Source organism: Gymnogyps californianus, chromosome 28, assembly GCF_018139145.2.
Source record: "Gymnogyps californianus isolate 813 chromosome 28, ASM1813914v2, whole genome shotgun sequence".
Lineage (NCBI taxonomy): Eukaryota > Metazoa > Chordata > Aves > Accipitriformes > Cathartidae > Gymnogyps > Gymnogyps californianus.
In genome coordinates this window covers 4,532,794-4,559,920 of record NC_059498.1, presented here as the reverse complement: position 1 = coordinate 4,559,920, position 27,127 = coordinate 4,532,794, and the positions used below count along the sequence as shown (strand labels likewise).

At 54.6% G+C, this 27,127-nt stretch overlaps 3 protein-coding genes across 10 annotated transcripts in view; 1 reads left to right on the top strand and 2 right to left on the bottom strand.

The window, feature by feature from the left end:
* Nucleotides 1-4,460, bottom strand: part of CDC27 (cell division cycle 27) — a 34,781-nt gene extending 30,321 nt beyond the window's left edge. For all 8 annotated transcript variants that reach the window (XM_050911743.1, XM_050911747.1, XM_050911744.1 and 5 more), the window contains exon 1: nucleotides 4,358-4,460. In XM_050911743.1, the coding sequence (XP_050767700.1) occupies nucleotides 4,358-4,384 (27 nt within the window). In that variant the 5' untranslated portion in view covers nucleotides 4,385-4,460. The remainder of the gene's footprint in view (nucleotides 1-4,357) is intronic.
* Nucleotides 4,461-9,945: 5,485 nt separating this feature from the next.
* Nucleotides 9,946-16,111, bottom strand: LOC127026490 (myosin light chain, embryonic). The gene is made up of 6 exons (XM_050911781.1): nucleotides 16,013-16,111; nucleotides 15,125-15,152; nucleotides 12,501-12,650; nucleotides 11,760-11,933; nucleotides 10,670-10,747; nucleotides 9,946-9,974 (listed from the first exon to the last, which is right to left on the bottom strand). The coding sequence occupies exons 1-6, from the start codon at nucleotides 16,109-16,111 to the stop codon at nucleotides 9,946-9,948; spliced, it is 558 nt and encodes a 185-aa protein (XP_050767738.1).
* A 3,870-nt stretch (nucleotides 16,112-19,981) lies between these two features.
* Nucleotides 19,982-26,707, top strand: LOC127026483 (parathyroid hormone/parathyroid hormone-related peptide receptor-like). The gene is made up of 13 exons (XM_050911764.1): nucleotides 19,982-20,059; nucleotides 21,761-21,866; nucleotides 22,317-22,427; nucleotides 22,549-22,673; nucleotides 22,880-22,974; nucleotides 23,340-23,526; nucleotides 23,986-24,139; nucleotides 24,328-24,388; nucleotides 24,962-25,028; nucleotides 25,327-25,421; nucleotides 25,809-25,950; nucleotides 26,074-26,115; nucleotides 26,345-26,707. The coding sequence occupies exons 1-13, from the start codon at nucleotides 19,982-19,984 to the stop codon at nucleotides 26,705-26,707; spliced, it is 1,626 nt and encodes a 541-aa protein (XP_050767721.1).
* The last annotated feature ends 420 nt before the right edge of the window (nucleotides 26,708-27,127 follow it).

Below are 27,127 nucleotides of genomic sequence, written 5' to 3'. Positions count from 1 at the left end.
TATACACAAAAATCTCTACAGAGGCACTATTTTCTTCTATCAGTAGGTCCCAACAATATACTTAAAAAGTCAACAGGTACTTTTAAGCTCGTGTGAAAGTATTTAAAAATTAATTCTCTGAGTTTATTATAATATAAACACCTTATTATTTCTCTCTGGCTGTATGCCACACTTCAGATAACTTCAGCCACAGAGTCTGCCTGAAGTGATTACTCCCTTTTACCTTGAAAAGCTCCAAGGCTGTACATTGTTCTGTGCAGGGCAGACAGCGCGGTACAAAAAGTACGAGACAGAAGGAGGGTGCTAAAATCTTTCAGATATACCCAAGTCAGAGCAGCCAAAGGTCTCCTTTTTCTCTTGCTCTCAGAAGCAGCTCTTCCTTTACTAAGTCACGAGTGACATTTAGATGAATCTATCCAAGTTGTGCCGTCTTCAGGTTAAAAATACTGTCTTTACAGGGATGCAACGCAGCATGCTTACAAAACGAAGGTATGGGGGTGAGAGTGGTGAAATCAATGTCATTTGACTTCTCAAACAGGAGCTAGTTGCCAGAAACAATCTTGCCAAAGGCTAAGAGGGGACACAAGTGATTTCTGGCTGTACCACAGCCACATTATAAGAATTACACTACACACTGGCTCAAATAACAATCGTTGCTGAGCAGAGTCCCAGTGAAAGCAAGAAGTCAGCTGGTAGTATCCCCGTTACGTAATAATTGTCATTTTGCAACTCAAAAGGTGCAAGTTGGACTCATGCCTTCAACAGATGTATGCTGAAGACTGGATTGCTGCACACACTCTCCTAAAAGAGCAGGAAGAGGAAAGGAAGGTGGCAGGGAATCAGCCATACCTATGCAGTAACAATTTTCTATGAGAACAGATGTCTAAACTACAACTGTGTCTCAAACTACCAAAAAAGATTTCTTGTGCACCTTTTAGGAAGCAAATTTTGGACAGGAACATCAATCTCTTTACAGAGTAGTAATTTAGTTTGTTCTAGCAGAAGTTCAATGCATCTACACAGCATTAGCGGCACATGACAATTGCTAAACCACACCAGAAGAGCGGAAGTAAAAAACTTTGGGGGCATTTATCCAATAAAAACTATTCAAACCCAAAAGACTTCAGAGCAGGACAACACAGTACAACCACAAATACAATCCAAATGCAGTTTTAGTTTCCTCCCTATGGTAGTTACAAAATTTTACATGGAACCTGTCAACAGAAACCCAAAGAAGCAGCCTCCTCAAGAGCGTGCAAAGCAGTTGAGATACTTTGGTCGCAGCGTCTGTTCTCAGGGCTACAAACGTGGACAGGAGGGAAGCTTGAAGTGTTTCAAAGTTTTACTTAAGCGTGCTTGCAGACCAGACAAACCTCCAGGTCCTAGTCACTCATTTTAAATATCCATTAATTTGCAAATGCAAAGTGAACAGGGAATTCCAAAACTACCATACCAGCCACAGCTCTGCAGCAAAGCATCCTCAGAGAGGAGAGCAAGAAAATAAAAGCAGATTCAGATCGGTCCATCTTCTATCCAGAAAATCCTGTGCGTTGTCCAAGTGTCACTTCTTATCTAAGCCCAAGAGCTCTTAAAAAGATAGGTGTTCTCTTCTGACAGTTACATAGCCTTGGAAATTATTTTCAAAGCTTTATAGCCTATTGACATGCTAAGTAGTTTCTATCATGATTTAAGACTTCTTCAGGGTGGACAGAGGGGAGGAGAGTTTTCTGTGATAAGCTGTGCTGCATTTACTAGTTATGCAAACTCTGCCCATTAAATAGGCAGACACTGGTATTGCATGTTTTCAGCCATGACAGTAGCCTTGGAGTTCAAGCACCATTCAAGCAGGTCACAGCAGATGATGACTTTGAACAGCGAAATTCCAAGGAAAGTGTTCATTTTGTCTCCAAGATGTTTTTCAGAAATATTTGGAAGGCATCCAGTCTCCTTCTCAGCACATGGGATACAAGGCTTTATGTTTGAGCTGAAGAGTTTTAAATTGACCACATCAGGAAGTACAGTAGAGGTCTGTTGTCTGTGTAAACTCTGGCACTTTTGTTCATCTTAAGGGATTAAAAAAGTTAGTAAAAATCTAACCAGTGAACAGGATGCCTTTTGGGACATTAATTTCACGTAATTAAACCCCAACATTTACAAGGCAACAGACACACAGATTCCGTTATTTATCTATCATGCTTTGCATATCACAACTGTAAAGATGACAGTTTTTTCCTGGAATGCTAAGCCCTGTAGACATCTGAAAGGCTGCAGGAGAACAGACAAACAGACAGGAAAAATCTCTGCAATGACAAAAATGAGAAGTAGTGTCAACTTTTCCAATCACATCATTAAAAAAAATAATCAGAAAAACAGAGCTAAGTACGCAGACTCCAGCTAAAACTGGATTTCAGAAATGCCATTGACTTCACCCAGATGTCTACTGCAAAATGGAGACCACTCACTGGACATGTTACGCTAGTGAGAAAACAAGCATGAGGTGGTTTGGAAAGGTCCCGTAGTACAGCAGTAGTACAGCACTGCTCCAAGAGGACTACCGCTACCACAGCAGATGCAGGCAGAACTCAAACGTTGACCTCGTTTTGGACGGTGCACTGGTGGCTTCCTTACCATTAAAAGCAACAATATGACCAAGGCCACAACAAATAACAAATCCTAAACTTACCAGTGTCGCTGTAAGCAAGGAATAGCAACATAGCTAACAGCACTAGCACCACCGATAAAGGAATTATTTGGCATTTGAAAGCAGGCAGAATCTAAATAGATATATTCAACGTAGCAAAGCCTCATCAAAACATCCAAGCCGATACAAGCTTAAGAATGGAGAATGACATTAGGGAGGTCTTCGCCTTTCTGAAAAATGAAAACAAGACTGCACATTTCTATCAGGGAACTCTCAGAATAGCAAATATTTTCCACTTGGTTAGTCTAATTAGCACAGTACCGGAAACGTTAAATATTGTTTCCTGTCATTCACTCTGCAATGCATTCTTGCTTCCTTCTCTATTGTAATCCCATGTTTTCCTAGAATACCCAACTGGTACAAAATACCAGTCCAGCTCCAAGGGTAACAGCAATGGCTTAAGTACGACCACTGCAGAAGAGGGACCAGGTGGCTGAAAGCATTTCCAGCACCACATCGACCCTTGCCCTCAGAGTGCGCGAGCAGAATAGTGGCATCAAGGACGCAAACCCCTGGCCTACAAGAGTGCCATCACTGTCACCATCTTGCACAGACAGGGTCACGTCAGCAGGGTGGTCTTCCACAGGAGAGGTCTTTCTTCCCCTCCCACCTTTTCATTAAAGGGAGAGAGGAGAGCCAAAAGCAAGAATTTTCACTATGTTCATTACAGAACACAGTCATATACTACCAAGACACTTACAGCGAGAGGTTCCCAGCACAACTAGAAAAATCGCCACCCTGTTAAAAAGCTAAAAATCAAAAAAAGAATGGGAACATGAATAAGAAGCCTGATAATGAAGATTACAGAATAGTTAGAGTAATGGGCATACAGGAAAGGCGGAAAGAAGAGGCAACTCTTAATTCTGAATCAATCATGCCTTTTGGATGGGAAGACTGAGAACAAGAGCAGGAAGCCCATCAGGGTAACTGCAGTGAGACTAAAACATGGTAGAAAAACAAAATTCACATTATTTTCTCTCCTCGGTCTCCCATCAATCTGAAGGTACTAACTCCTTGGGAAGAAGGCACATCCTTCATTTGCATGACACGTACAGAGCCGAGCACACCGTGAGCATTTAAAAATGAAACAGCAGCAAATGCAAAAAGGTAAGCGAGATGGAGAGAGAGGTATCAACAGGTCTCCCAGGGGATCTACGGGGGGGAGCCGAAGGGGCCCTTTCTGGAAGCCGACTCAGCTGCGGTGCAGCGGGAGACCGACACCTCCTGCGGGGAGGCCGGCTGCCCCCGGGCGGGGGCCCGAAAGGGGCGAAAGGGCGAGGGCAGCTCGTCCCAGAGGCGCAGGGGATGGGGAGGGGACGCACGAAGGAGTGAGGAAGCCCAGCAGCCCCAGGGGCTCCCAGCAGGGAGGGTGGAGGAGCCCAGGCTGGCGGCGGAGAGCGGCCGGAGCGCCCTGCGGGCCAGGCCCGCTCCCACCGGTGGAGGGGGCGCCCGGGGCCCGCAGCCTCCCCCCCCCCGGGAGCGGCCCGAACGGAGCGGGGCCCCCCCACCATAGGAGAGGGCCCAGCGGCGGGGAGGCCTCCCCCGGGCAGCGAGCGACGCGGAGGGTCCGGCTCCCCCCGCCAGGCCAGGCCAGGCCGGGCCTTGGGGCCTGAGCGCAGCGGTGAGCCCGAGCCCGTGCCGCCCAGGGGTCGGTACCTGGACGGGTTCCTGCAGCACCGTCATCCTGCTCTCCCCGGCCTCCGCCTCCTCCTCGCCGAGCCCGGAGCGGGGCGGCCCCGGCCCCGCCTCAGTGTGTGTCCCGGCGACAGCGCGGCCCGGCCCGGCCCCTGCTCATTTAAACTCCCAGCGACCGTTACCGGGGCAGGCGGCGGGGAGGGAAGGAACGAGGCCGGCCAAGCGCCGAGTCCGCCCGAAGCTGGCGGCGGAAACACCCGAACCGCCTGCCGGAAATACCCGAAGCCCCAGGCGGAAAGAGCCGAGCGCCGACGGAAAACAGCTGGGAAAGCCCCCCTCGTCAGCCAGGCGGAAGCGCCTCGGCTGACGGAGCTGCCCGAGCGGGGACGGAGATAGCCGAGCGGTGCGGCGGGGCGAGAAGGAGCGGGCCGGGCGGCGGCGCCGGGGAGCTGAAGGGTGGTGGGCCGCTCGCGTCTGCGGCCGCCCCGGCCTCCCCTCCGTGCCCGTCAGCACCGGCACGGCAGCCGGGGCAGCACGCTGCCCGCAGAGGCCGGCTGAGGCGGGGAATACGGAGCCGCGCAGTTCTGTCCCTCACAGCGGGGAGGGCGGCGGCGGCGGCTGCCTCAGGCCCTCAGCGCTGGCACCCGGCGTGAGGGGGTGCGGTGAAACCCCCTGCGGGGCCTGGGGCTCGTCCCTCAAAGCGCCTTTGCACCCATGCAAGGTAGAAACTTGCACTTTGTACCAAAAAACGGGGTTCTGGGGTGTCCTGGGTGCTGGGGGGGGGGGGGGGGGGGCTGTCAGGAGCCCCCAGCATCTGTCACGGTGCTGGCCCGCTGTCTCCTTCCCGCCATAACCAGAGGCCTGCTGTGTCCTGTGCCAGCGTGGCTCCTGGTGCTGGGCTTTGGCTGGTGGTTCCCTCGTCTCTGCTCCCGCTGTAGGGGCTCAGCATGGCCCAGGTCCTGTCCCTGTCATTGACAGAGCAGTCCTGAGGGGTGGTGTGCTGCTGGCTCTCCCCAGGTAGGTGCAGCCAAGATAGCCAGGAGTAAAATGGGCAGATTGGGGTACTGGGGCAAGGGGGGTGATTTGACAATTACAACGTCAGTCTGTTTGAAGGTGCCACACCTCCTGGTGCAGAGAGCGCTCTCTTCCTTTCCCGAAAGGATGGAATAAAGATGCACAACTAAACTTCAATTTATTAACAATACTGACCTATCAATAGACACCTGCAACTAGCAGAGGCCTTCCTTCTCTAAACCCCTCTGCGGGCTTCTTGCAATACAACCACCACATAACACCACCCCCAACGCATGGATGCACACCTATGCACACAGACTCTATGCTCTATCCTGCTCCTTGCAATACCTTTCACACTTGCACTCAACTGCCTGAAGGATGGATCCTGGCGCCGCCTGATGTGCTACTGAGCACTGCAGAGCACATGTGGGAGCAGGGGGCTGCATCTTTATGTGAGAATAAACGCTGCGTGTGTGGTGCTTATGTTGAAAAGTTGCGTGTAGAGCAGGGGGGCTTGGCCTGCCTGCTTCCCCACTCTCTTTACAGGTTGTTCTCCACGTTTCTGAAAAGCGTATTTACAAGTTTGTTATCACTCCAGTAAATCTGCAGGTGTTTGCTTTCAGGGTGTGAGCAGGTTGGCATGGAAAGGCAAAGCTTTCTTCAGTCCCTGACCTGAGACAAATAACAAAATGGGTCGCGGAGCAGTGCTTTCCCCCTGAGATGGATACCTGGCTCGCTATCAGGTTGACCCGAGTCATTTTGCCGAACGTGACGGGTGTGAACAACATGATACAGTGAAGTGTCTGCCTTCCCTAAAGGCCTTTGGCCTCACGCTGATGGTGATGATGGCGATGTGTGCATACGTGGGTCTGGGGGTCCGAGGGAGCCTTTCAAGGAGCACAGTCCGTACTCGTGATCCTCATCCCGATCTCGCTGCCTTGCTGCGCGCTGCTGATAACTCCTCAGGATGAAAGCTGGCTCCATCTGTCTCCTCTGTTTCACAGGGCACAGCGCTAACTCTCCTGACATCCAGACCATCTTTGGTGTGAGTCTCTGTCTTATCGCAGCCTGAGGAGATACAGCCATAGGCTCTCCTTAGAGCGGGGGGTTATTTTTACCTCTCCTTGGAGTCCCCTGGACTTCAAGTAAAGCGTCCGAACTATAAAAGGACAGAGTGTTGACTGTTGTCTTGGGACATCTCGATTTAGAGAGACTCCTGCAGTCCTGAAGTGCAGGTCTGCATGTGGGGTCCCTCACCGGTGTCTACAGATGCTTTTTATAAATGTCCGTGGGACTAAAACCACTTGCTCCTCGGGATCATCAGCTTTGTCAGAGGAGGAGGCAAGGCATGGAGGCACATATAGAGGTATATAGCTATAGAGATGTAGAGGTATGTACTGTGCCTGTTCAAGTGCGTCATTCCAACCTGCTTTGGTACAAATCAGCTCTGCTTTATCCTAAAGAGACAGAACAGGTCCCCAAAGTAAAGTGTGGCTGGCTGTTACCCCAAGGGTGCTTCAAAGGCTGGATTTCACAGCCCTCATGTTTTTCGCCAGCTCTCTCTCTCATTTTCCACTGCTCTCTTTCTATCTGTCTCTTTGCAGGAGTCTCTTTGGTTTTAATTTACAGTGTCACTCCTGTCTGCGCAGAAGCTGGAGGCTCAAATACAAGGCTTGTACTCTGCATATAGGAGCGAGAGTGCAGCCTCTTGGCTTGCCAGGGCAGGAATATCAGAGCTAGCAGTCTCTGCTATGGATTTCCTCTGCAAGTTTGGGCAGGTCCCCTGCCCCTCCTCTGCTCGGTTCCTCTCTGCAACAGCACGTTCCTCTGCAGGAGTCAATGCCACGGTGGTGGCAAGGGCAAACGTGACCCCGGAGCGAGCGTGCAGCAAGCAGCATCCTTTCTCACCCTGTCACCCTGATCCTTTAACAGGTTAAAGCACAGATAGTACATTAAAGATGCGAGATGCCCAGATTCTCCCTAATGGAAGCTGTAGAAATACCACAGACAGAAGCTAAAATCTAATCTTGCATCTATAAACAGCTTATGTTGCTTTTTATGAGCATTTGAATCAAGCAGTGGGAATTGAAAGCAGCTGTTACTCAGTCACTGCACAGAAACGAGCAAGTGGCAGCTGAAGTCAACCCCATCGGAGCAAAACGCCTTCAATTTCTAGTCGAAGTCACGGAGCGAGGATGTTGGAATAAGGAACAAATCAAAGAAAAGTGTTTTCTGCTCCCAGGTGTTCTGCTGATGGGAGGGCTGAGTTATCTGGCATGAATTATTCACCGCTTCTAATGATGCTGTGATGATTTTTTTGCAGGTAGGAAGAGGGAGAGAGCCACCAGCTTGCATCGCACAGCCCCCAGACAGCTTCTGGCTGCGAACAGGCTGGCTGTCTGGAGAGGAACCATCCAGGGAGCCCTGTCCTGGCTGGGCTCCATCCCAGGCAGGACACTACCCGCACCCCAGGCACCCGCCGTCCCGTGCCATGAGAGTGGAGGTGGGACCTGGCCCAGAAACACCCATCGCTTCCCCGTTTTCCTTCCCCCTTGCTGATTCATCAGGATTCAATTTCCTGGAAACCAACCTTCAAAACTAGACTCTTGGACCTGTCAATGATACAGAAAAAAGAAAGTTTTGAATGTTTTCTCTGATGTTTTTGGTTTTTTAAAGGGCCTCTGGTCTTTTCTGGCTGGGACAGGCAGCGTGTTGATGAAGGAGAGGTGCCTGCTGGTCTCTCCCATGACAGGGACAGTGGCAGGGCCAAGGAGGTCCCTCTTTGTTCCATGGTGCAGTTCAGCCTGGACCTGGAAGGAATGCTCGTGGGGCAGCATGTTGTAGGGTGGATGGGCTCCAGGTCTGAAAAAGGGCTGGTTTTAGGGCAGAGAGGAGGTGAAGAACCTCCCAAGAACAGGGGGTCTGTTTGATGCAACCTTTTCTCATGCTCACTTTGCTCCCGGCCTACCTGCCTCCCTCAGGAAGACGTGGCCAGACTGCAGCCCAGCTCCTGGCCCCACACTGAGGGTGGGGTGATGAACAAAGACCCTCACCCCCAAATCTGAACTCCTCCCTCACATCTAGCAATCATAAAACCCGCCTTTTTCCCCTCTCTGTGGGAACATCTTGCTATCTCTGATAGCTGATGGAGACCGAGGGGTCTCCTCCATCTACCGCTTCAATGAGTAGTCCAAAGCCAAAGCAGAGATACCGTTTAAGGGAGGAAGGAATGAAATTTAATGAGCCGAATGTCACAGGAAAAACCTGAAAAGAATAACTTAAGGTTTAAAACCAAGTTGCAGATGTCTCATTGTATACCAAGGCTTAGGCACACACGCGTGGAGGCCAACTCTTCGTGGTGGCTCGTGTGAAACATCTCTGCGGGTGTGCGACATCCAGGGAGGAAGGGACATGGGTGGAGGAATCTCGCTGTTCGTGGTGCTCAGGCGGGTTCAAACATTTCCGAGAGCCTGGGAGACAAGCGTGAGAGGGCTTAACGCAGTGAATCTCTGAGATGAGAGTGTTCCTTCTCAGATGAACCCGAAATGTCAATAGCCGTCATTCCACACCATTACAAAAACAGTGTTACATGCAAATAGTTTTGTCTAGAAGTAAATCTCCCTTGCAGCGTTTGCCACCTAACCACCTACATTGCTGAGCTGATGAACAGGAACCGGAGACAAATGGATTAACAACAAGATAAAAAGGATGCTGAACATTCAAAGTTCAGACTTCTGTCTGTCTCTGTTTTAACCTTCTGATGTTTAAAGAGATTTGTAGAGGGGAAAGAAAGAGATTTTTAAATGTTTAATTTGTGTATTTAGCAGTATCTGAAGGTCGGGTTTCTTTATTATTCTTTTTTTTTCTCCTGCTGCCTTTCACACAGCTGAGGAGAGGAGAATTGTTTAAGAAAAGTGAGTGAGATAACGAAACCATCAGAAACTGGCAGGGGAGACTGGGGCCAGCTCTTAGTAATTTGGATTTTCTTTTAAATTGAATAGATTTCAGAGGGATAGTTCACCCTAAAAGAAATCTATTTCTCTGTTTTCCTCAGACAGACTTAGAGGAATGCAAAAAAGCTTAACAAGCATCAATGGTACATTTTCCATATTCTTTCTAATGTTAATGGGAATGTTGATATTTCTTAGTTCAGAAATTTCCTCACCAAGTACTTAGTATTTTCTTAGCATCAAGTCATTCACTGCTGCAGGTTTTTAAATATTTATTGCCACTGGCTGCTGTTTGATGACCACCTTAGCTCCTGGTAGGTTAGAAAATGTATGGCCATAAACCACACCAACCTCTTTCTTTCCGAGCAGAGAATCGACACAATTAACCAGACCACGACTGACAGTCACGGGGTTGATGCTGTCCCGATAAATTTCAAATGGAACCAGTTACAAATGAGGTTCGTTATCATGAACACGGCTTTTTGTGCTTTCAGAGCTGGGATTATTCCTGTGGCATTAGCCCACTGCAGGCTTGCTCGTGGGGTTTGGGTTTTGGTTCCTCTGCCCCTGGCTGTTATATGCAGGATTTCCAATTTCGAAATAAGCAGCAGGAGACCCTGATAAACTCACCTGAAGTTTCTTCTTTCAGCCAGACATGATGTGCTTGACAAAAGCTGAGGAGGAGATGAGAAATGAGAGCATGAGAGGTCAAAGCATGCTGTGAGCTGCGATGGGGCGGGCAGAGAGGCAGCGGAGGGTACCCCCAGCCTGGGGCACCCCAGGGACGAGGGGGACATGCTCTGCCAGGACTGAGCTTTCTCCTTCTGTTCCCACCTTTCGCATGCCATCCCAAACCTGGTTAGAGTGATTCCAAACCCCTCTTGGAGACGAGCCGGTACCACTATTCCCAGTTTTCTGAGGCCAAGGGAAATGGGTACCCTCTTTTCCTCAATGCTCTCCGATTTTACGAGTTCCCAGATTTAACCACCCCCTATGCCAGATTTTCACCCTCTTGAAGCTGCGAGCAATCTGGGTCTCCAAATGTTCCCAATTAGTGTCTGCTGTGAAAGATGCTGGCTTTGTTTATTTTTGATAGCTTACAACAAAACAGTGCTGAAACTGAGGATAAAACAGTCCTGGAACCCTTGGAAACATGCTGTCTTCAGCTGCTTTGACTGGAAATCACTGGCACAACCGCCTTGTTCCCGCCCCAGCTGACATGTCTCACAGTTCTCCTCGGAGAGGCTTTGGAGGGTGGTCCACACCTCCCTCTCAGTGATCACCAATGTCCTCGCAGAGGACACATTTCACACCCTAAGACAAGATGACCGTGTCTGGGATGGCCCCGATGGGCATCTCTTGCTCCTACCTTCGTAGTTGATACAGCCATTGGCATCTTCTTGCCCTGCCATGAGCTGCTCCACCTCGCTTTCTGTCATCTTCTCCCCTGGAGGAGGAGGATGGAGAGGTGAGGGGAAGGGTTCTCAGCCTGCCAGGACCCTCCTGTCCTTCTTCCAGAGAGCCAAAGCCACCAGAGGAAGGAAAAGGGGATTAAAAAGGAGCTGTGCGCCACTACGGACTGGGCAATGCTGGTGGGAGATTGTGGAGAGAGGACCAAGCTGCAATGGTTGTCTGATAATTGAGGATTTTATGGGCTCTCCATCTCACCTGGATCATGCATGAAGCTGTGGCATAAGATGGCAAAGGCCACATATTCAGGAGTGTCCTGGTTTCGGCTAGGACAGAGTTAATTTTCTTCCTAGTAGCTGGGATAGTGCTGTGCTTTGGATTTAGTAGGAAAATAATATTGATAACACACTGATGGTTTTAGTTGTTGCTAAGTAGTGTTTATACTAAGTCAAGGATTTTTCAGCTTCTCGTGCCGAGCCAGCAAGAAGGCTGGAGGGGCACAAGGAGCTGGGAGGGGACACAGCCAGGGCAGCTGACCCCAACTGCCCAAAGGGATATTCCATACCATATGACATCACGCCCAGTATATAAACTGGGGGAGCTGGCTGGGAGGGGGGATCGCGGCTCGGGAACTAACTGGGCATCGGTCACCGAGTGGTGAGCAATTGCATTGTGCACCACTTGCTTTGTATAGTTTAATTCTTTTAGTATTACTATTGTCATATTATTATTATCATTATCATTGTTTTTCATTCCTTTCTGTCCTATTAAACTGTCTTTATCTCGACTCACGAGGTTTTTTTTTCCTGATTCTCTCCCCCATCCCAGGGGTGGGGGGGGGGGCAGTGAGCGAGCGGCTGCGTGGGGCTTAGCTGCCGGCTGGGGTTAAACCACGACAAGGAGCCATTCACTCCTACAAAAGCCTACGAGCAGCAGAATACAAAGGGTCTCTCCGATCTGTGAGACCAGCAAACTAACCCGAGCCGTTTGCCCAGGAAGAGCTGAGGGGTGGCCTGTGGCCTGCTCCCCTCCCCAGGGCCAGCCCCTACCCAGCGTGACCAGCACATGGCGCAGCTCGGCTCCCATCACCATGCCGTTCCCCTCCTTGTCGAAGACGCGCAGCCCTTCCACAAAGTCCTCGAAGGTGCCCTGCTCCTTGTTGCGGGTGAAGTGCTGCAGGATGGGGAGGAAGGTCTCGAAGTCCAGCATCTTTGTGTTCATTTCTGGAAGGGGACAAGCAGATGGGGTCAGAGATTAACTAACTTCATTGGGCTGAAGTCAGCCTCTGAGGACCTCCTGCTTAACCTTCCTGGTCTCATTTCCATCTGAGTACAGGGGAGAAACCCCACAAGGTGATGGGACTATTAGTATATTATACTTGAGATGGGAAGATCCATATGAGGAGTAAAGTAGTAGCATCTGGGGACTGCACACAGACCATGGATATCAGCCAAAAATTAAAACCAGCAGGGAGGTCCTCTGTCACCAGGGCAATGCGGCTGCGCTGGGACTGGTCAGGTTACACCAGTTTGCACCAGCTCAGGATACGGTCTGCTAAGCACCAGTTGTCACCATCCCCAGCTGAGGACAGCCTATCCCTTACGTCAGCCATGGTATGGGGAGGGGGAGTGAAGGAATTTTGCAGGAATGAAGCCTCTCTGCAGCATTTCCTTCCCAATTCCTTCATCTTGCAGGGCTGTTCCTACAGGGGACATAATCCTTCACTTGCTGCCAGGGAGCACAGGGATTGCTTGTCCCACCCTGTCCCCGCTGCCCCAGTTTGCTGTCACCTTCTGGTTTGGGCTTGCCCAGCACCTTCAGGACCTCTGCGTTGGTGGGGTTGTGGCCGAGCGCCCGTAGGACATCCCCACACTGCGCGTAGGTGATCTGCATGGCTCCCGTGGGCGTCCGGTCAAACAGGCTGAAGGCTTCTTTGAACTCTGCGGGGAAGAAGAGCTCAGATGTCCCTTGCCATGCCGGCCCCGTTTCCCACCCCACCGAAGCAAGTCCTGCCTGGCAGGCAGGGAAGGGATGGACACGTGCGTGGTGGGTGCCCTCTGCACCCGTCGCTGCTGCCCAGGGCAGGCAGCCCTGTGCTAGCTTGAGCAACGAGCCGCTGAAGCTTGCCAGACTCCTTCAACGAGTCGCTCAGCTTCTTGAGCAGGTTTTGCCACCCGTGCGGAGCTGGCTGGATGACCTGTTGGGATTCCTGCACCCCCTGGCGCTGGCAGCACCGGCTGCAGGTGCAGGCTGCTGTCTCTGCTGCAGAACATCCCCTTTGCTCTTCCCCTTTTTGACTCGGGCCTCCCGGGGACCCCATGAGCCTCCCGGGGACCCCATGAGCCTCCCGCTGCACCCCCATGACACCTGCAACACCCCGTCCACGCTGCTGGCATCCCCCCCAGCCCCAGCCAGGCAGATAAGCACGGCGTTGCTCGTGTTTGGGGAAGGGTGACTAACGTCCACCCTAGCCTTGCAGACCACATGTCACGCCAGCCCTGTGTGGAAGGAGATGGGAGATTCATTTCCAAGTTCGTTCCCTTAAATTATCATGCCATTGAGTGTTACATTTTGCCTGGAGGAAGGAGGCCTAAATTAGGAACAATTAAGGATCGCTTTCCTTCTGTGTGTGATGCTTTTCAGCTTCCTGACCTGCTGCTGGGTTCTCTTTTTAATCCCAGCGTTGGCTACATGGACAACCATGCACCTGCGCTGCTCAGAGCCTGGTCTCTGCCTCTTGTTTCAACCCAGAAGATCTTCTCCACTACAACAGGCTCCTCACTGGTGTCGAGGTGCAAAATGTGGGAAACCAGTCCTCCAGGACATGCCCCCCCAAGTCCTTACCCTCCTCCTCTTGCAGGCAAGCCAAGGACCTCGAGGCTGGTGGCTGGCACTTGCCTCTCCAGCTGCTCCACGCAGGCAGCAAGACAGTGTTTTTCCTGCAGCAGATGCTCCACACACTTCTGGATTTCATCCTGCTGCCTCCAGGCCAGCGAGTCCACCTGACCAGTTGACTGGCCCAAGCGGGTAATCAGCCTTTCCAGCCTGTCCTCGTGAGCACTCAGAGCTGTGAGTTTCTTGTCCATGGCACTAATGAATTCCAGGCTCTGGTCCATCTTCTTCATGATGTCCAGCAATGGTTCACTCAAAGTGGAGCTGCTGCTCCTCCTGCTGTTGGGTGGGATGAGACGATCGTGGTCTCCATGCGGCAATGGAGATGTCATGGTGCGGTAGGCATTGCCTTGGGTTTGGTGGGAATCCTTGCCCAGGGCTTTGGATTTGCTCCGTTTTCTACTTGGCATCTTTATATCTTCTGCTGAGCCTCACCATCCCATGGACCTGTCCTCACGATGTCCATGCCGTGTCCCTGTAGTCCGGTCCATGGTCCCCCCCAGCACCTCGGGGTGCTGCTGTTATCCCGCTTGACCCCACAATGGCTCCATCTCTGCAGGTGAGGTCCCTCCGTCTGGCTCTGGGGGGATCCAGGGAGGGACATTGCCACCTGCGAGTCCCTGGGTCAAGAGGCACCACTACAAGGGTGATGCTCAGTGATGTCCACTCCCAACTACCTGGAGCCACGGGAGCACATCACGTGCTCTAGGACGTCGCTGCAGCTTAAATCCAAATATCTTTGCATTTTAACTTGCTCACATTTCCACTGGCTCTCTTTTCTCCTTTCAAAAGCTGGTTTGGGGGCCGAGCCTGCAGGATACTGGGTCTCCTCCTCCCAGTATTCCCACCAGGATCTGTCCTCAGATCTTGTCCCTTCCCTAGTCTGTACAGAGGCATTAAAACTGGCCGTGGAGAGATGAGAAATCCCAATCCCAGCTCAACCCCTCGGCATGGGGCTGTCCCTGCATTGCCAGAGGCTGCTCCTCCCACGCGAGTCCCAGACTTTGAACCAGGCTGCATCTCTCACCATGAATGGAAAAATAGCTTTTCCCTGCCAGGCTCTGAAGCTGGGATTATCCTCTTCGACTGGTGCACCCTCAGCGCAGAGCAAGGAGCCAGGATCCATTCATTGCTCCCGACAGCCCTGCCTTGCATTCCCAGCTAAATCCCTGCACGGGCTCCCACTCACCACTCGCCTCCAGCATTGCTCCCATCTCCATCTCCTGCCTCCTCCCTTCCCACCAGCTCTCTTCCCCATCTCCTTACTGGCGCGATGCTGGTCGGGGACATGACTTTCTGATTTCATATTACCCTTCTACCTGCTAGGAAACCTCACGACCGCATCCTGGAGAATGAACAGCGTGTTGCGGGGAATGGGGTACCTGGACCCTGCTGGGCTTTCCCCCAGGAGGGGATTTGATGCGTGGGGCCTCGGCTCTCATGTCTGCTGCGAAAAACTACCTGGAAAAAGGACTCTCCATTTTTAATGCCATCTCTGGGAGAAGATGAAGTCTGCACTTACCTTCAATCTGCTCTGCAGTGAATTCAATCTGTCGGGAGAAGAGAACAGAGCCGGGCATGAGGGCTGTGTTACTGCCGGGGTAACGAGGGGGCTCTCCCCTGCGTTTGAACATCTCCCTCCCCAGGCTTCGCAGCCTGCTCGGGGCGGGGGGGGCCGTATCCATGCCGTGTCCGGGCGTGCCGTGCCCGGGAGTGCTCTTGCCCTTGCTGCAGAGCCGAGATCCCTGCGGAAAGAGCAGCCGGCAGCAGCGCAGCCGGCAAGGGGTGGGCAGGCAGCGGGGATGCTTGGACCACAGTCAGGGCTGTTTTGGGTGGACAGGATGTTATTTCAAGGCTTGATCTCTAGTTCAAGTGATTAAACAGCCTCCGTGCTGAGCCTGCTATTAACAACTCTCCTGCCACAGCTCTGGCTTAAAAATGTAACTATATCCTGGGGAGTCACGGAAAAAGTGAGCTCCCATTGTAGAGGCTTGGATAAAAGATGTTCTCGCGTGGAGGAGACAACGCAGGCAGCAAAATACTTTAGGATGGAGATAGTGGGTGGCAGAAAAGCTTTTTAATGCTGCAGGGCCCCGACACGGATCTCAGCCAAGAGCTGTGGGGTGTTTCACTCCGCAGCCGGAGCTCTGGGCAGCAGCGTCCTGGTGCGAATGCAAAGCAGTTTCCTTGGGTGACTGCTGTGCAGGGCTGGATGGGGGAAGATTGAAACACCCCCCCAGCGAGGACAGTATCGCTCCCAGCCCGCTGCATCAATGCAATCTGATAATTTTCCCCTCCCAACCCTGGCTCTCAGCCTGGCTAACGCCGTTTGCGTGGCGCATTGCATCGCCCGTGCCTGGCAGATGACAGGGCACGAAGAAAGACGGCGACGTCTTCATTCCTCACTCACCTTCACGCTCTTGGGATCGAAGGCAGGCTCTCTGGGTGGCTCCGGGGCCGGAGCCAGTTTGGCTGCTTCCTTCTTTGGGTCGGGTTTCTTGAGCGGCATCGTGCTGGGTCTTTACAAAGGTGCGGGGATGAGTCCTGCCGCCCAGCGAAGCAACTGAACGGAGGGATGAAAGGCAAAGTCTGCTCCTTCCCTTATATACAGAGCCCTGTCCTCACCCCGGAGGGGCAGGCCAGCTGCTGGAGCAACTGCTACTTACTATAAAAGGAAGAAAACTCAAACGAGAGGGGCCCCAACTTGACAATTGCCCATTGTCATCGGCTCCCGGCACAGTGAAGCCACCAGCCGCCCCCCCCGACCCCAGCCGCAAAAGGGGGGACATCTCCCCCTCCAGCACCTGCACTGGGTGGGCTGCATGGGGGCCGCTTGCTAAATGATCACTGAAAACCTAAACGCAAACGGCCCCGGGTGCCTGGCAAGAAAATAGCAACACGACGGCTGATAAACCTGCTGCGATACCCATGGGAAAAGCGCGTCTGTTTTTAGGCAGGCCTGCAAGGGCAAATGCTGCAGAGCCCTTTTTAAGACCGGGATTTGTGAAGTACTGCTTCAAAGGAGCTCAGTCCTCTCTGAGCGATCCCCCCGGCTTTGTGCTCAGGGTCTGGTTTCCCCCAGTCTCTCCCCAGGGCTGAGCTTGTGCCCTGGAAAAGGCCACGCTGCAGGCAAGAAGCCGTGCTCACCTCCGTCAGGATGGCTAACGAGGGTAATGCAAACGATGGCTAAAGCCAGGCATTTAATTCATCAGCTCAGGATCTTTCACAGCCCTGCATCCCCAAAACCTGCGGGGCAGAGCGGGTGGTCGGGTCTCCTTTCGGCTCCTCTCCAGGTGCTGGGCAGGCTCCGGTGGGAGATGCTCCTGCTCTCACCCTCCTCTCCCAACTGTTTGAAGACCCGCAGAAGAGGCAGAAGAAGTCATCGATGTTCAGCATCCCACAAAATGGGGCTCGAGGCTTACACCGACACATCCTAAACCATCAACTTAAATATAGCCAGATTGCAACAGAGCACAGGAGGAGGAAATCCCATCCCTAGTTTGCACTGGGGTCCGAGAGCTGGTATTTCAGTAACAGAAATAAATGGATAAAAAATTATTTACAACAGATGAGAGCATCTTCTCTGCTGTGGAGATGCTGCCCAGCCTCATTTCTCCGGCCAGCGCTTGCTTAAATTGGGCTGCAGGGACGGTTGGAAACCGCTGGGTGGAACAGGATCCTGCGAGATGCTGTTAGTCCTGGTGCGAGAGCTACGAGGTCTTGGTGCTGGCTGGAGTCTGAGCCGTTATATTTGTCCATATATATATACACACACATTATATATGTATGTATTTAAGTTTTGTTTATACATAGATATAGAAAATGAGGTTATATTTGTATTTTCAGGTGGTTGAGTCAGGCTGGGTCAGGTCATGCTGTATCGCAGCGGCTCAGGCTTGGCATGACCGGGTAGGTCTAATCCTGCTGTTTCGGAGCTGCTGCAGGGCTAGGAGCGATGGGAAGAGGGGGTGTCACCAGCTCAGCCCGGTGCTCAGAGCCCCCCCCCAGCCTCTTCCTTGCCGAAACGCTGCTCAAGCCGGAGGCTGAGCCTTCGCCAGCCGGGTTACGGGGGTCTTTCAGGAGGAGGGAGCAGCCGCAAACTGCTGGGAAATTTGCTGTCTGCCGTCATCTCACGATTGCTAGCATGGATTCGGGGAGCTGAGGGGGCTGGATGATGGGGCTGGGTGGGTGTCATTTGCAACGATTGTTTTCCAGATCTCTCTATAATATAGCAAGTAATTTAGCAAAAAAAAAAAAAAAACCAACATGTTTTGCTAACTGCAAACTCGGAGCCTGGGTCAGATTTCAGCTGCAGTGGGAATCACATTGCCCCTGAGCGTTGCTGCCTCCCCCTCAGCCAGCATCCATCCATACACGCATCCATCCGACTCCAAAATAACCTCACCTTAACTCCGTCCTCACTCCCTGGTAGCTTCTGGGTCAGCAATCAGTACCCAGAAGCGCCTTCAGAAAACATTAATCCTGCAATTTAATTGCTTATCCCTTCTCTTGCCCTACGTGCCCATGCAGCATCCCGATGAGCAAGCGCGGGAGCTGCGGTGCCGCTCGGCAGAGCAATGCTGCCGGGCTGGTGTCGGCACCCACGCGACGGTCCGGGCTGGTGGCTAAATTGGGCCGGGGAGACGGGCAGCTGCCAAAGATGCCCCTAATCCCTCCTTGATTTACAGCTGATTGCCGTGGCAGGGAAAGCAACCGAGAGGCTTGTTTTCCTGTCTGATTTAATCAGCGGGAGCAGCAGCACCTCCTGAGTGCTGTCATTTGGATTTGCTTTGCGCTCTCAGCCGGCTGAGACGCCTTCCCTTGCCGCAGGAGCCGAGCAAAAGTCTGAGCCTCCTCCACACAGCCACGGGGGCTCACGGTTGGGACCAGGACGAGCCGCCCTGCCAGGAAAACCTCGAGGGATGCTCTGGGGGCTCTGCTCTGTGCGGGATTTTGGCACTTACGGAGGCAGCAATAGCTGTGCCCTGGCATGGATTACATGGGCCAGGGGAGAGGCCCTGGGCTGGGAGCCTGCTGTTCCCAGGGTTTGGCACTGGGCTTTTGAATTTCAGCCTCATCCCACTAACGATGACCTGCTCGGGGAACGAGGACTCCCCGCTTTGTGTCCCCATTTCCCCAGGGGGACGCTCAGGCTGCTGGGGGGACACAAGGTGTTCGAGCTGGCAGGGTGGTGGGAGCAAGCCGGGCATCTGCATGATCCCAAAACACAGGGGACAGCCCCGGGGGCTCCCTGAGGGGACGTGGGTGACAAGGGACCGCTCCGATGGGGACGGGGTCAGCTGCAGCAGGACCAGCTCTGACCTGATGCCCAAGGAGCTCCCGGCCCTTCCGATTTGGCTCATCCCATTCACGGGCTGCGTGAGACACCCGTCAGGGTGGAAACTCCCTGCTGCCAGGACTGTCCGTCTGCCCTGCCTGCTCCTGCCTGCTCCTGCAGGCAGGAGCAGCGCTGATTTAGCCGTCAGCCCCCCTCCGCAGAAGGCTACGTGCAGTTGTGCAGTGAGGTCCTTTTGCAAAGCGAACGCACGAAGGCAGCGGGGTGCTTGTCCTAGTGGGGAGCGGGACTGATCCCAGCACGTCTCCCCAAAACACACCCCAGCCCCGAGAGAAGGAAAAGGGTTAAACTGGCGTCTGCCTGAAAGACATCCCATCTCAGGAGCATCAGTGCCGAGGTGATGCTCACGTGCTTGCACCCTCTGCCCCCCTACCTCCAGCCACCGTCGCTGGGATTTTCCCCACCGTCCTTCAGCTCCTTGGGACCAGTCTGGGGCTGGAGGGGACTGAGCAGCGCGGGGGCAGTGGGGGGATGCTGTGACAGCTGAAAAATGAGCCACCAGGCAGTGAGAGAAGTTTCTGAAAAGAGAAGAGGAATCTGCCTTGAATGAAGAGGATTTTAGCACCTCGGGCTAAGCCAATAAACCTCTGCCATCCCCATCCAAACGGGAATTGTTTGCACACGCTCCAGGAGCTGCTTAAAGCGGGCGAGACGCGGACGGTGAATAGGAGCAAGCATGGTGGGGGGAGAAACCCCCCTGCCTGGTAAGCCTGTGAGCAGATCCCTGTAGCGCTGCCGGGGCAGTGCCCACCGGGACAGGGGACTCACCCCAGGGTGCTCCCCCAGCCTTGAGCTCCCAGGGACGGGCTGTGCCCCCGCCGCCACCTCGCCTCGATGGGGACGGCAGTCGGGAAGGTGCTCCCAGAAGATGCTCTGTCCTGCTGAACACGCCAGCCCTCTCCATCACCCGCGGCCTCGGGCTGGCAGCGATTCGGGCTGCCCAGACGGCTGTCCCCAGGCAAAGGCTTTGCTTTCTCCAGCTCGCCGTCCCTGAGGTCCCCATCCAAGTGACACGGTGCGACCATGGAGGCATCCATCCCCGTGGGAAGTATCACGGTGGCTCTCCTCTGCTGCTGCCTCCTAAGCTCTGCGTGGGCTCTGGTAAGTCTGCGTGGCCCCGTGGGCTCCTCCGGTCCCTCTCCTGGCTTTAAATATTGCTACTTGTACAACCCACTCCGGCTGGGGGCCGCGTGCCCCCCGGCTGCACATCCCGCTCCGCAGAGCTGCTGGGCAGGAGCCGGGCAGGAGGGGAGAGCCTCTCCGCTCCCGCTAAAAGCATGCCAGCGGCCACGGAGACACCGCAACGTGATGGTTTTTCCATTTCTTGGACGCATCCAAGGCAGGGTTCGCTGCCTCAGAGGCACTGGGGGAACAAAGAGCGGGGCCATTTACGGTCAGGGCAGGCGAGGCTGGAGGGATGTGGCGAGGGCAGAGCTGGGCGCACCCAGCACGTCTCCCAAAGCCGGGCCCCAACCCTGCTGATGCACCCCCAGGACCCCCACTCCTGCCCTACACCCCTCACCAGCCCCCCCCATCTGCCCACCCAGATGGCTGCTTTTGGGAAGAGCATCAATGGGGGTTCAGAGTCTCCTGGCTGGGGCAGGATTTGGCCATGCTCACCTGCGGGCAGTCCGGGAGCCAACGCGAACCCCCTGCATCCCAGCTCCTTTTCACTTCCAAAGCTGTTTCCTCATCCCAGCTCCAAACTCCTTCGAGCATCTCAGCCCAAAACATCCCAAAAGACATTTGGACGTGCGGTGCGACCGGGAGGCTGCAGACGCCGCAGGCTGCACCCGTCTGCATCGTGCGGCTCCTGGCGCTGGGCACCCGCTTGTTTGCAGAGCCCTCGCCGGCCACTTTAACCGGAGGCTGCCAGACCTGGCTCTGAAGGGCTCAGTGTGGGTGACGGGGACATCCAGCACCGCTGGTGGGGTGGGCGAGAGGGAGCCGGGGCAGAAGCCCAACATGCCACTGATTTCTAGCACAGAAAGATGAACGGACGTGCATTTCTCAGTGGACCACGGACAGGGTGGAAGCGGGGCTCGTGGTCAGCCTCAGCCTTGCAAGAGGGAAAAATGAGAGCAGGAAGGCGGGCAGCGCTTTTCTCTTCCCGGTGTCGTTTGAATCTACCCAAAGCCACACAAACCTGACTCGCCTGGGGAGGACTGGGAGAGCACGGCCCTGCCATGCCTGCTCCCTTAGCTTTGCCTACCAGCACATCCATTTTCCGTGTGTGCTCCTGTCTTCCCTGCCTGTCTCTTGCACCGGCTTTGACTCTCATTTCTTGCCCCAAGGATGCTACGAGTCAGCAGGCGAGACCACCACGCTGTGGGGTTCAGCAAAGCGTTGTTTCCATGTCAGGAGATGATGTTCCCGTAACAGCCCTTGAGCCCCTTGTGATTTTGGACTTGGTGTTCATCAGCTGGGTGGATTCAGGGGTTGGTGGCAGGGAGCAGCGGGGTGTTTTGTGGCAGCAGAAGCGATGTGGGTCCTGCCCTGAGTCGGGAAGCGTTTGTGGGTGTCTCACCAGCCGCCTTCGGGGTGCTGCTGGGACAGAGCAGCTTCGCTCCCAGCTCTTCGATCCTGGATCCCAGCCGTGGGTGGCTCATGTCACCGAGCAGGCGGTGGCAGCTCTCCGGGGACATGGAGATCACCAGGGTGGGTCAAAGTCTCCCAGGGAGCATTAATCTCCAAATTGTGAGCACGAAGAAGAGACCTGAGCTGAGCTGCCGTCTGACGCCGCTGGCCTCAGCCAAGCCACGCGGAGGCGGGGGGGTCGTCACTTTGCTTTTGTCTTGGCAGGTCGACCCCGATGATGTTCTCACAAAAGAAGAGCAGATCTATCTCCTGGTGGAAGCTAAGGAGAAATGTCAGAGAGACATAAAAGCCCAACTGGAGAAGATCAAAGGTAGCGTCCCTCCCCTGCGCATGGGTCAGCCAGCCCCGCTGGAGCTGGCTACGTCGTGGGAAACGCTGTCCCCTCCGACGGGAGCGGGATGGGGCCAGGGACACGTGGCTCCTGAGGGTTTGTGGAGCTCCTGGCACCGTGGCTGCTCTGGGTGCAATTAGGCGCTAATCAAATCATCAGCCTGATTAGCCAGCGCTGGCTGCACCGTTTTCTAGACTGCCCCACGCACACCGCAAACGAGAGCCGTGGAGGGGCCTTGGCCCCCCTGGAAGAGGTGGGATGTGATGGGAAGTGTCCCCCTCCCCGCCGCGGCTCCCCCTGCTCCGCAGGCCAGGGGTGATGGCGTGGCAGCGCGTTTTCCTTGCCCTCATCCAGCGTGCGCTTGGGGAAGCCGGAGGTACGCCGTGGCCCTGCTTGGAGACGTGAGGTGTGTCTTTGCTCTTTGGCCAGACACCAGCTGCCTTCCAGAGTGGGACGGGATTATCTGCTGGCCAAAGGGCTCCCCCAGCCAGGAGGTGTCGGTGCCCTGCCCCGACTACATCTACGACTTCAACCACAAAGGTAAGCGCATGCACCTAGGCAGGGAGCGACCTCACCTCGGTGATAATCCTCCACCGAGCAGGGACGTGGCTGGGCTTCCCGCGAGCCCTTCCGCCGTCACAGCGCCCGTCGCCGTTCCCAGGTCATGCCTACAGGTACTGCAGTGCCTATGGGACCTGGGCCATGGCTCTCAGCATCAACAAGACCTGGGCCAATTACACCGAATGCGCTCTGCTCTTCTCCTCCGAGAGCCGGAGCCGTGAGAAGGTGACCTTGCTTGTCAAAGGCGCTGGGAAAAGGGGTCGGGATGGGGACCAGGGAAACGTGCAGGAAAGGCCAGGGGAATTGCTGGGAGCAGGGGACTCTTCCCCCTCCACTCCCCAAACAAGCCCTGCTCCCCCCGTGCTCTCAGCCCCGAGGCCAGGGGGGCCTGGGCTGCGGAGGGGTCATGGAGCTCAGCCCTTCTCTTCCAGGAGGTGTTTGACCGCCTGCACCTGATGTACACCGTCGGCTACTCCATCTCCCTGGCCTCCCTCATCGTCGCTGTCTGCATCCTCTCGTACTTCAAGTAAGGAGAAGCCAAAGCCCCATCCCTGTGTGCGGGAGAACCGTCCTCTCCCCATCGCCTGCACACACGACCCCCTGAGGGGGAGCAGCCCCTAAGGGAACGGGAACCGGCCCCAAACCCCGGCACAAACATCAGACAATTCCCCAAAGCCCAAAACACCCCCAGCGTGACCAGCTCCCCATCTGCTCTACCCTGCTCTCGAAGGCATTGACACCCCACTTGCCCCCAGATCTGGCTTCTGTGCCCATGGGAGAGCTGACACCTTGGAGCTCACCTCCTCTGGGACCCCCCCATTGCCTGAGCCCACGTGTGATGAGCTTGTTGGGCAGCCGGGGCTGGGCTCCTGTCGCACCCCTTCTCCGTAGGCGCCTGCACTGCACACGCAACTACATCCACGTCCACCTCTTCACCTCCTTCATCTGCCGGGCGGTGAGCATCTTCGTGAAGGACATGGTGCTCTACTCGGGCACGCTGGCCAGCGAGACGGAGAAGATGCGGGAGGACGACTTCAAGGCAGAAATGGGTCCCTCGCCGGGACAACGGAGCCACCTGGCAAGTGGCACGCTGCGACCGGAGGCAGGATCAGGGGAAAAGGGGATTTAGGAGCCCTGGTGCAAGGGGATGCGCTTGGGACCCTCCCAGATGGGGGCTGTGCTGCTCAGGGGCGATGCAGTTGGGGAGGGATGAAGGGCCATCTACAGCTCTGCCCAGCTTGTCCCCATCCTGGTGCCACAGTAGAGATCAGAGCCACAGAGGACATCGGTCTGGCAGCCTGTCTGAGCTCAGGGTGCCCTGGTATGGGAAATACCTCTCCTGTGGGAAAGGCTTAGAGCACCTGCTCTGCATCTGATGCTGGAATGTCCCAGGGGAGATGGAGCTCCCTGCAAGAGGAGGAACGTGAGCCACGCATGGGGCACAGCCTGGGTTTTGCTGGCCAGAGAGCAAAAGCCACCAGGTTTTGCATTCAGGGGACAGCCTGATCTGGGCACCTCTCTGACTATATGTCCACAGGTTGGCTGCAAGGTGGTGGTGACTCTCTTCCTCTATTTTCTGGCCACCAACCACTACTGGATCCTGGTGGAAGGTCTCTACCTGCACAGCCTGATCTTCATGGCCTTCCTCTCCAACAAGAACTACCTGTGGGTCCTCATCATCATCGGCTGGGGTAAGCATGGACCCCAACCCAATGCTGTGGCCGCTGAGACCAGCTGGGAGCTGTGGCATCAGCCATGGCTGAGTGGCGCTGGGTGCCCAGATAAGGGCAGTGGGATGCAGACCAGCTGCCAGGAACTGGTTCGGTCTGCAAACGTGATGCTTCATCCGTGCTCCTCACGCTGGTTCCTGCCCCTCCAGGTCTCCCCGCTGTGTTTGTGTCTGTCTGGGCCAGCGTCAGGGCCTCCCTGGCGGATACACAGTACGTAGGTCCACCTTCTCCGACAGTCCTTTGGCGAGGGAAAGACTGGTTGTAAATGCTAGCAAAGTATCTGTGGGCACCAGAACTTCTGAAAAGGAAAATTTTCCAAAAAGAACAACAGGAATGAACACACATACAAGGCTTGTTCATAAAATTGTCCGTAATCCAGACCGATAGTGGTTTTGTTCTGCATTTGGGAGGAAGATGGACGCAGGTTTACACCATAAATTGATCAATAAACAGTGCAAAGATGAATGCTAAAGGGCATGTTCGAAAGTTAAGCATTTTAAAAGGAGAAAGGCCACCAAACGTGCAGCAGGAGTTTTAGACGAGTTGGCCAAGGAGCCCTCAGGAACATTAATGCTAGTTTAAAACTGATTTGCAACACCATGATGGTTATGAATGCTTGTAGCACGGCTGCTGGTGGGTCAAGATTTACACAAACTCCACAAAGGGAGCGAAGGGTGGGAGGACGGGGATGTTGGTTGGGGGGTACAGGGAGCCCTCAGCCGGCAATTTTCCTTACCAGTGATTTCAGGTTTCTCCAAGGTGTTTCTTTACTGGTCTCTTCAGGTGCTGGGACCTCAGCGCGGGGAACATGAAGTGGATTTATCAGGTCCCCATCTTGGCCGCCATCGTGGTAAGAATCCCGTGGCTGAATCTCCCAAGCCCTTTTGGGGAAAGGGGATCGCTAGAGACCCAGAGCCGTTCGCTTGTGGTCACTGGGGTTGTGTCCCCAGCCACCCCGGCACCCAGGGAGGGCCCATGTGATGCAGAGGGATCCAGGGCCACTGGTCCCTCCCCGCTCTGACCACAGCATCACCCCCATGTCCCTGCCTGCAGCTCACCCAGAACGGCCTGTCCTCGTCCCAGGGGGCTGCTCGGGCAGACCCAAGGTCACTGCGGGTAACAAAACCGCAGCGGGTGTCTGTTGGCAGGTGAACTTCTTCCTCTTCCTCAACATCGTCCGGGTGCTGGCCTCCAAGCTCTGGGAGGCGAACACGGGGAAGCTGGACCCCCGGCAGCAGTACAGGTAAGTGCTGGCAGCAGCAAAACCATGCCCCGGCCCTGGTCTGGCTCATTTTCTGCCTGTGTAGCTGAGACGGCTCCCCAGAGGGTTGTGAACAAAGAGCAGAGGTGCGGGAACGGCTGCAGGAGCGAGGGAGGGTGGCAGGACGATGGCAGCCAGTGCTTCCAGCAGCTCAGTTTGATTGAAACAGCAGGCTCGAGAGTTCAAGCTCTGCCTGCTCCCTTCTCCGAGCTGGCCACTGTGCAATAGCTACGCACAAACCAGCTGCGGCGGCAGCAGCAGAAGCTAAAGCGACTGCCCTCTTCGCAAGGACGCTTACCGATGTCTGCCAGGGGGCTGCAGGCTGGCTGGCAGGTCCCAGCTAACAGCTCGGAGCATTTCTCCTCTCAGGAAGCTGCTGAAGTCCACGCTGGTGCTGATGCCGCTTTTCGGAGTCCATTACGTGGTGTTCATGGCCATGCCCTACACTGAAGTCTCCGGGGTCCTGTGGCAGATCCAGATGCATTACGAGATGCTCTTTAACTCCTCTCAGGTACGTTGACGCAGGGCTGCCTTCCTGCTCCGAACACCGAGCAATGCTGGCCCGGGGCGGGGGGAGGCACAGGTACAGCATCCCGGCTCAGGACTCAAACTCCACCTCTGTCTCTTTTGGCAGGGTTTCTTTGTGGCTTTTATCTACTGCTTTTGCAATGGGGAGGTAAGTTAGAAGCGTGAGCAGCTGAGGTCCCTGTTCCAGCCCCTTTAGGGTCAGGGAAGTTAACCTGCAGCCCCCAGGCTGGGATAACCAGAGGAAAAAACTCAGATCCATCCCTCTCAGTAGGATTTGGAAGGGAAAAAAAAAAATCACTAGGAGTGAAAACCATGGGGAAGGGGTGCCTGTTTTGCTCTCTCTGGGCACCAGCAGCCATCTCTGCTCTCTCCCTCAGGTGCAGGCAGAGATTAAGAAAGCCCATTTTCGGAGAAGCCTGGCGCTGGACTTCAAGCAGAAGGCGCGTGCCACCAGCGCGGCGGGGAGCTGCTGCTACGGCGGGCTGGCCTCCCACGCCACCACGAGCTTCAGCACGAGCCTCGCGGGGCGAGGGGCAGGGAGCACGCAGCAGCGGGGGCTGCTGCTCCCTGCCCGCGCCAGCCTGCCGGGCTACATCCCCAGCTCCTTTGCCTCGGATAACTTTTTGCCCTGTCCGACCCGGGAGATGAGCCAGAAAGCCTGTGGGGAAAACATAGTGGACTTAACAGACCTGACTCAGCGTCACCCCAACCTAAACAAGGAGCTGGAGACGATGCTATGAAGTGAATGGTGTGCTTCCCGTCTGGACATCCAGCTGTGCCTAGAACGATGCTGATCCTCACGCTTTGGGCTCCGTTTACGCTTGCATGGAGAGCCGGGGTAGGGAATAGCAGCTGGAACAACACAGTTCCCTTTCCCTCACAGCCAGTGTGCAAAGGGAGCACGTGCTCTCGCTCCTTCTACCTACCTGGCCGACAAACGAGCAGCCAGTTCAAAACCTCATTGCCTTCCCCGCGCAAGTGATTGATGTAAGTGATGTCTGTGCATGCAAAGCCTTGAATCATCACCAGGAAGCAATCCTCCATGCTCAATCTTACCTCGACACTCTGGAAGGTGACTTCAGCTCCAGCGTGTATAAAGCCGATCCAATGAGCCCATAGTCCTGAAGTCTGACTCCCCTATTTAGCGCCAATTCCTGCGT